General features: G+C 50.7%; 1 protein-coding gene across 3 annotated transcripts in view; it reads left to right on the forward strand.

The window, feature by feature from the left end:
* Bdh1 (3-hydroxybutyrate dehydrogenase 1) overlaps nt 1–3,181 on the forward strand; it is a 35,927-nt gene extending 32,746 nt beyond the window's left edge. For all 3 annotated transcript variants that reach the window (XM_021184495.2, XM_029470416.1, XM_021184492.2), the window contains one exon: nt 939–3,181. In XM_021184495.2, the coding sequence (XP_021040154.1) occupies nt 939–1,408 (470 nt within the window). In that variant the 3' untranslated portion in view covers nt 1,409–3,181. The remainder of the gene's footprint in view (nt 1–938) is intronic.
* Nucleotides 3,182–9,402: the final 6,221 nt, after the last annotated feature.

Raw genomic sequence — 9,402 nt, forward strand, 5'->3', positions numbered from 1 at the left:
AGAGAGAGAGAGGAGAGAACGAGATCTGATTTTTCTCCCTGGAACAGCAAGCCGTTGAGAAAAGAGGGACCACATCCCCAGAGCGGTCCCGAGGCCTTGGCAGCACAGGAATGAGCAGGGTGCAGTTCATAGCCTTAAAAGGACGCTCAGCCTTTCCATGATGTCATGTTCCTTCCTAGGGGCGCTCCTTAGGCAGGCTGGTCTCAGGTCAGCCTGAGCTGAGTAGGATCTGCCCCACCCTCACTGCCCCCGATGCAGAAGTTGTGATGGGTCCCTCTATTCCCAGGTTAGCCCTGTGACAGAGCCCATTTGAAGTCCCCATTTTCTGTATGCCTGAGTCTGGCAATGCCACGGTATTACCTTTGTAGACTCTGCCCCCTGCTCCTTCCACAGCCCACTTCTTTCTGGATCTGGTATTGGGAAAAGTCCACCAACCCGGGTCCTCCTCTCTTCTGGAGTGTTCTAGGCTCCCTTTTGCCAGCCTTGTCCTGGACTGTATTTCTGACCCTTGCCAGCAGTCAGTACCCACTCTGGCTTTGCATATTACTTCTGTGTGTATCAGGCTGGGAAGGCTGAGGTTTGAGCTCCCTGGGTCGGGGGTTGGGGGTGGTGGTTGGTTTGTGTTTCTCCCTGACCAGCATCAGACTCTTAAAGTGAGCCTGCAGGTCCACACAGACATGGCCATCCCTCTCCCTCACTCTTCCATTGTGTTTTTACCCCATGGCATTACCACCGGGCAGGCTCTGGCTGGTTATCAGTTAGTTGGGTGTTACCTAGTCCACTGTCGTGCTGGGCACAGCAGAGTCCTTGAGGAAGATTGGAAATACTGACTAGCTGGGTGGTCCGAGGCCCCAGACTCCAGATGCTTCTAAAGCTATCCCTGCCAGGCCTCCATGTCACTCAATACCATCTGAAGAGACGCTTGCTATCTTCTACAGGTCGCGTCGTTAACATCAGCAGCATGCTGGGCCGCATGGCCAACCCCGCCCGCTCGCCATACTGCATCACCAAGTTTGGGGTTGAGGCTTTCTCGGACTGCCTGCGCTATGAGATGCACCCTCTGGGTGTCAAGGTCAGTGTGGTGGAGCCTGGCAACTTCATAGCGGCCACCAGTCTCTACAGCCCCGAGCGCATCCAGGCCATCGCCAAGAAGATGTGGGATGACCTGCCTGAGGTCGTCCGCAAGGACTATGGCAAGAAGTACTTCGATGAAAAGATTGCCAAGATGGAAACCTACTGCAACAGTGGTTCCACAGATACGTCCTCTGTCATCAACGCTGTCACACACGCCCTGACCGCCACCACCCCGTATACCCGCTACCATCCCATGGACTACTACTGGTGGCTTCGGATGCAGATCATGACCCATTTTCCCGGAGCCATCTCTGACAAGATCTACATACACTGAAGAGCTGAAGAGGACCCTTCGGCCTCCGCCAGGGAACCTGGTGGAAAGGAGAAGGATGAGGGGAGGGAGTTTACCTTTTGATTATCCATTGCGGATTACCCACTGTCTTAGGAAGACCTATTTTAACCTTACGTGTTCAATGTGGTGAATGGTTTGGGCCTTCACAAATTGGGGGGGGGGGGTGCGCGGGTGGGTGGCCCTAAACCTCAGGGCCAATATGGTGCTTCTATCTATCTCGAGTTGATTTTATATAAAGATTTGTGGGGAAATATCTTTATATTAAAGGCAGGTTATTAGAATAGAATCCAAAATCATTTTCCAGCCAAAACATCCATTCGAAATCTGTATCCCATTTGATCCTTATGTAAGTCTCATGAGTAAACAGAACAGAATTTTTTTTTTCTTGTGTGCATGAAAGAATTTTGCAGATCGCAGAGGACACACGAGATACCTCTTTCATTGCGTCCACGGGGTCCCACCAGTGTTACGGCAAAGGCAAATCACATTTGTGTCCCACAGACACTTGAATCCATCAGTCCAGGAACCCTGTGACCAACTCTGTACCTTCTCCTGAGCCAGTCACACCAAAGGTCACTGTGTGCTATGTCTCTGTGCGTCCGTATCTCTGTGTGACTGGTGGCCAGCAGTCAGTGACTCTCAGCTGGCTCTGGGTGGGGAATCCAGAGACTTTTCAGCTGAGATCTCGACATTCTCATTAAAGATTCGAGTTAGGTCTGGGTGAAGATGCTGTCTGGCTAAGAGTGCAGCTTGGTTTTGCCTAGGACAGGATTGGTGCTATGCTTGGTGCTGCAAACAGACCAGTGGTGCCAAGGCTGGGCACTGAGACACTTGCCCAGCAATGGGTCTAGATGCCTGTTGTCTTGTGTGCTCATGTGGTGCTCCTACGTGTGGGTGTGTGTGTGCATGCACGCGCACACACACACACACACATCACACACACACCTGCTCCATAGACTTCAGGGTGGTCACCTCTTCTTTGTATTGGGAACTTCTTTTTAATTAAACTTAGACACAGTTAGAGAGCCTGTGTTCTCAATCAAGGAACTTTTGCATTTGAAGGCTGCTTGTCCCTGAAGTTTCCCAGGGTCTCAGTATTTGGATCCAAACCAAATCCCACCACGTTCCAGGTGGCAGCAAGTCTTAGGCCGGGTATTTAAGTGCCAGCTTTACACACATCTCAGCTTTACACATTTATGCATCTTGTTGCAAAGTCTAAGACAGCCACTAGAGGGAGCGCTGCCTCCTCAACTGGAGCCTGCTCAGGCCCCGGCGTTTTCGTTCACACAAACTTGGGGTCTTTTCAAGAGTGTTTGACCACCTACTTGGACGCTGCCGGGAACAAAGAGAGGAGCAAAGCCCCCTTGGGAACCGATCCTACGCTCCTGGCAGTGTCTAGCCTGAACCTGGAGCCCAGCGCCAGGAGAAAGCAAAGGAACCTGGACAGCCACAGGCGGGTGCAGGCAGTGCTGAGGCAAAGAGGGTCCCACAGAGAGCGAATTCAGCCTGCGGTTTGGGCTTTTAACCCCTCTGGATTCAAACAGAGGTGTGCTGTTCTAGCTCCTGTCTTCAAAGCAAAGTAGATAGGGCCTGGGAGGGAAGGAGAGAGGGAGCCAGGGCCCCAGGGTCCACGAGTTTACCTGACAGCGGGATGCATTTGTACCGCAGAGTCTGCCTCCTGCTGGCGATTTTCAGTGGCATTTTACACCTTGGGAGAATTTGTATCCGTGTTTAATAAAGAGATTGGTCATAACACTCGGAGAGTGGCTTGGAATTACACTCAGTACATCCATCCATCACTGAGAACCGGAAGGGGGCTGGAGGTGACACATACTTGAGTCCTGCTTAGCACTAAACTGACTGCCAGAGAGTCTACCTTGAGATCGTAAACTGTAAACGAGGACTGCGTAGTCAGGCTGTTAAGATTTATTTTATTTACAGCTAGTTGTTGACTATCTTGCTGGCCTTGATTTTTAGTCTTTATTCTAGTAACGGAATAGTGGTGGCACACTCGTTTAATCCCAGAACTTCATAGGCAGAGGCAGTGAGATCTCTGTAAGTTCAAGGTCAGCCTGGTCTACATAGTGAGTTCCAAGATGGCCTGGGCTACATGATAAGACCCTGCCTCAGAAAACAAAAGTCCAGGGTACCTTCTTTACAAATAATCTCAATGGTAAGTGAAACCTCCCACTTACCCTCACTTGCTGCAACTACCAGCCAGCTTGTCCACAGAACTACCTTTGATCTTTATGAAACAGATGAGGTGGGCAGATCACAGGCTGTTCCCATTTTATAGGTCATATAACTGAGGCCCAGTAGAGGAAAGTGACTCACCCATCATCAGTGGGTGGGGGCAGAATGTCCAGCCTCCAGAATTATGTGAGCATGTTTTTTGTATGTTGTTGCTTGATCCTCTACTGATGGCATGTTGTTCTAACTGCCAAGCTGACCAATATAGCCAGGAGCCTAGCATTCTTTGTCTTACTGACTGCTTTCTTGTGGCCTTTCAGGCAGGGAGAGCATCTAGGAGTGTGTACTGCATCCCACCTGTCAAGACCTTTGTTTGTACCCTCGAGCCTCAGTTGGTGCCACAGTACCACAGGCAGGATGAGAGAATGCAAATCTTTGAGCAGGGGGTGGAATGCAGGGTGGCTGGGGGTCGGGGTGGGGGTGGGGTACGGCTCAGGCTGGGCCCTGAGTCCACTGGCCTGCTGCCGCGAGCATGAACCAATTCTTTGATGACTGGAAACAAGTTTTTTTGTTTTTGTTTGCTTGTTTGTTTGTTTGTTTGTTTTGCAAGACTCTTCTAGAAGCTCAACATGTGCTGAATTTAGCATCCCACACCAAGGCCACAAGGCTGTGTGACCAGGTACCCTGCCTGTCATAAGCTGCTAGGGCTCCGCCCCCCTCCCCGCCCACCCCGCCCTATGGCAGGGAATCTAGAGACTCTCAAGGTGAATCCTGCTCACTTCCTGAATCTCAACCCTGCTCTCTCCTTTGGACAGGTGAGCAAGCCGGCTCTCCCAGCTTGGGAGCCAGGTAAGGACCAGACTCCTGTGCCCTGCCAGACAGAGTTACCCAGCCAGTTACGCCTCTTCTCACCTGATCTTTCCAGCGGCCCTGGCCGGCAGGCTGGCAGGAAGGCAGGCAGGGTGGGGTCAAGATCTATTTTTCAGATAAGAAAACAGGCTTTCCCAAGTCTCTCATCACCTGAGGGACCGAGCTGACTAGCCAAGCCTGAGCTCACCTCCAGCCCAGAGCCAAGGATGCGTGAAAAGCAGGGCAGATGGTACCAGGATCTAAAATAAGGAGGGGGAAAAAATACCTCGATTATGTAACAGTGAGAGGAATCTTTAAGCTCATGCATAGTAACAATCACAGAGTACGGCCACACGAACCAGCTCTCCCACCCCCATCCCCACCCCCACCCCCTTGGTATTCTAAGCATGGCGCCCAGGGAGACTGTGTTCCTGGAGGAATCCACCAGCCACCTTTCGGCCCGCAGCCTGCGTTTGCAGGGCCGATAGATACTGTGGCCAGTGGGTATTTCAGAGGACAGATTTTAGAAACACTTGGGCCCACACCCTCCAGGAGGTCGGGAGGCACAGGAATAGAGCTTGGGACAGATAGTCTCAGTTTTACTTGAAGAGCTTGAACTAAGAGAGACAGGAAGCACCAGGACTCGGGTGCTGATGACCTAGTCAACCCCAGGGCACAGAGAGCCTTCCTAGCATGCACAGGCACTAAAGGATGAGGCAGCTTCAGAAGGCATAGAATGAGCGTCCAAGGATGGGACGGGGACCAGGCTTCTTCTGCACTTGAACCCTGCTGGTGACAGGGGCCTCATTACCTGGGAAAGGCTTTCCTGGGCTCAAAAAAACTGACTGAGCTAAAGCTGCCTCCTCTATCTAACATCCTTCCTTTTTTTTTTTTTAAAAAAGATTTATTTATTATATGTAAGTACACTGTAGCTGTCTTGAGACACTCCAGAAGAGGGCGCCAGATCTCGTTACGGATGGTTGTGAGCCACCATGTGGTTGCTGGGATTTGAACTCTGGACCTTCGGAAGAGCAGTTGGGTGCTCTTACCCACTGAGCCATCTCACCAGCCCTAATATCCTTCCTTTAGCACCTGGCTCTGACCCAGACCTCCACAGAGCAACTTAAATATTCTTAGTGTTCTTGATATTCAGAGGTGGCTAAGAGAGGTTAAAAGCCCAGATCCCTCTTTTGACAAGATTTCCCTACACCTGCCTCTTTGAACAGGCAATTTCAGTCACTGGTGTACCAGGAGACACATTTTGGGCTGGATGGCCACCTGAGCTCCCTTCAAGCAGCCAAGAACTTGTCACCTCTGGCGAGGTGTCACCAACTGCCCACTTGCACGTGCCCTAACAACTGCTCTGTCCCCCATTCATCTTCCATAGGAAGCAGGCGATGTACGGTAAGGGAATGCTAAGTCCTCTTTGCAGATAAGAAACCAGAGCCTCAGGGAGGCGGCATGATTTATGGGAGATCATAGCCAGAAAGACAGAGTGACAAGACAAACACAACATTCTAGTTTCTGTCTCTAGGACTACTTCCTAGACTTCCCACTAGGAGTGCAGATTTGGGCTAGACTTATCTCAGTTAATAGAATGGACACAGTGGTAGCATTAAGGCCAACCTCTTTCTAGACTGGAGTTTGGAGAAGGCAGAGTGGAGGCCCAACCTCCTCATGGCACATTCATCTGCCATGTCCGAAGTACTGTAGAATGGCCATGGCCCTGTTGTGAGGGTTGGGAGAGCAGGGGCAGGAGAGATTCCAAGGCGGGGCTCAGGGTCATCCTGCCTCCACATTAGTGGAAGCATCGGAGGGGAGGATAGAGGAATGGAAGAGAGAGAGAGAGAGAGAGAGAGAGAGAGAGAGAGAATGAGAAAGAATTCCGGAGATGCTAGGGCTGCTGCTCTCGGTGAGACTTAATTATTCTCTCACATGTCAGGCTAGTCTCACTAATCAAATTAGAGGTACACTTAATTACAACTCCTGGGGTAAGCACGCCGAGCTCCTCAGAAGCAGAGCGGACTGGCTGCCTTTCTCAGCTTCAAACGAAGCCAATCATTTAAGGGCTGGTTGGCCTCGTTCCTCCTCGGTTGTGTTCTGCAGGAAAGTTTTGGCTCAGAATGTCTGGCCAAAGTTGTGACAAAGGGCTGCAGGACCCACCATAAGAAACAAAGACATGCCGATCTTGCCTGACCTCAGAAACTAAGCAGAGTCGGACCGTGTTAGTACTGGGGGCAGGGCAGGGCTGCGGTAGGGTAGAGGATAGCAAAGGTGGAAGTCAGGCTCTGTGCTGCATATCTGCAGTCACAGCAGGAAGGTGTCAGGGGTTCAAAGCCAGCTTGGGATACAAAGCAAGACCAGAAGGGGAGAAAAAGAACAAGCAGGAAGCTGAACTGAGAAAACAGGATTGTTGTGGAGATGCAAGGGCGCCTTCAAGGAGAGAGAGAAAAGAACAAACCCCGCCCACCTCTTCTCCAACATGGGGGGTGGGGGAGAGGAAAGGTACTACTGAGAGCTACCTCTCATCAGACTACAGAAAACTCTGGGTGAGATTTTCTTCTCAGCCCAAGGAGTTCCTAGCCATGTGAACTGAGGTGGTGGGGGATGGGGTGGGAAGACCACACCACTTTAGGAACTATTTGATGCTCGGGACAGCCTGGTGCTATGACATAACCAAATGTGCTGAGGTACCTGGGGAGGAGAAGGCAAATCAGGCTGGGCAGGCTGCAGGCTCTCTCTGTGGGAGGCTGGGTTTCCAGAGGGCCCAGCCTGATGGGCCAAGGGTTGGAGCTAGAAGAGAGAGCATCCTTAAGAGGAAAGTACAGTATTCTGGGGAGTTCTGAATTGCAACACCAGGAATAGGTGGAAGGGGTGGGTGACATATCCAAAGGCTGTTTGACTTAAGTAGAATCTCAAAAGCCATTCAGTCCCTGGGTCCAAGGCTAGCTGCATACAGATCTCCCCAGAAACTGGTTTAAACAACAAAGATACAAAACAAAATTACAGAGTCATGGCTGGGGATGTGGTGGGAGCCTAGTAAACTGGAAGCTCCAGGTCTCTCCCCAGCACCACAGTATACAAAGAAACACCTGGAGCCAGTAGGTAGAATGGGCCCAGGATCTTAGTTCTTCAAGGTAACAGCTAGTAAACAGAAGGCTGGAGAAGGGAAGAGATGCTGTGGTGTGTCGCTGCAGTGAAGATCCAAGCAGCATTTGGGTGGGATGGCGGTGACATTCAAGCCCAACCATTGCTCTGTCCCCCCACCCCCACCACACCTCAGAGACCTTCCTCATGCTCTAGGACAGCTATGAATCTCTCAGGGCCTGTACTATGGAACATTCTGAGACTCCTGAGTCCCTGGGGTTTGGCAGTGCAGGGACAGAGTGTGAGCTCTTAGCTCCGTTTTTTTTCTATTGAGAAGAGACACCGTAACCAAGGACACACTTATAAAAGAAAGCATTTAACGGAAAGCTTTTTGGAAGTTTTAGAGGGTTCCTTCCTGTCTACCTTCAGCAGACAGGTGTGGCTCTAGAACAGCAGCTGAGCCTTTTACATCCTGATCTGAAGGCAGAGGGGGGAAGACACCAGGTCTGGTGTGGGCTTTTGAAATATCAGAGCTCACCCTTAGTGATAGGCCTCCTCCAACAAGGCCATGCCTCCTAAGCCTTCCCAAACAGTTCCATCAGCTAGGGACCGAGCATTCAAATGCATGAGCAGTTGGAAACCATTCTCAGGTGGAAACCATTCTCATCTAAACCCCTATATCTCCGAGTGGAAAGAATGAGGTACATTTTCACCTGCCACCTGGGTTTGAAATTAAGACCTCTACCAAGCTCTACTCAAAGAAACTCTCTGCAAGCTTCTTAGAACCGCAATTAATCCCCCCACCCTGCCCCATCCTGTATGTTTTCTATGTGAATAAAGTTTCTAGGTGAACAACAAACAAGGAGCTTGGGGCACAGAGTATTTTGCTCCTTAGGGTCAGATGGTAAAACCTCAGACTCATCTCTGCTCACCCACAGAGCATCTCCCTGGCAGCTGGACCACATGGAATTAGCTGCACGTAGGAGCCATGGGAGCCCACAGAGGCTCACAGAGGCCTGCTCCGAGGAGCTGTCCCTGATCCTCTCTGCCTCCCAACCATTGAGCCTCCCTGTCAACCCTTCACTTTCAGTCCTACAAGTTGTAGGGAGCCAGACAGACTGGAAGCTCATCCTCCCAGCCTGGCACTTGTAAGGGGGTGAGGTTCTTAGGGTTTCGATTGCTGCAATAAAACACCACGGCCAAAGAGCAAACTGGGGAGGAAAGGGTTTATTTGGCTTACACTTTGTAGTTTGAATGCTTGGCCAATAGGGAGTGGCACTATTAGGAGGTGTGGCCTTGTTGGAGGAAGTGTGTCACTGTTGGGGCAAGCTTTGAGGTCTCTTACACGCTCAGGCTATGCCCAGTATGAAACACATCGTCTCACTTTTGCCGCCTGCAGATCAAGATGTAGAACTCTGGACTATGTCTCTGGCACCATGTCTGCCTGCTTCCTGCCAGGATGATAATGGTTTGGTCCATTATCCTGTATGCAACCTGAAAGCCAACCCCAGTTAGATATTGTCCTTTGTAAGAGTTTCCATGGTCGTGATGTCTCTTCACAGCAGTGAAACCCTAACTCAGACACTTTCCACAGTGTACCAGTCCATCACTGAAGGAAGTCAGGACAGGAACTCAAACAGGGCAGGAGTTAATTCAGAGGCCATGGAGGGGTGCTGCTTACTGGCTTGCTTACCCTGGCTTTCTTATAGAACTTGGGATATCAGCTGTCTTAGTCAGGGTTTTACTGCTGTGAACAGACACCATGACCAATGTAAGTCTTATAAAGGACAACATTAAATTGGGGCTGGCTTACAGGTTCAAGAGGTTCAGTCCATTATCCATCAAGACGG

The sequence above is a fragment of the Mus caroli genome, chromosome 16 (assembly GCF_900094665.2).
Source record: "Mus caroli chromosome 16, CAROLI_EIJ_v1.1, whole genome shotgun sequence".
Lineage (NCBI taxonomy): Eukaryota > Metazoa > Chordata > Mammalia > Rodentia > Muridae > Mus > Mus caroli.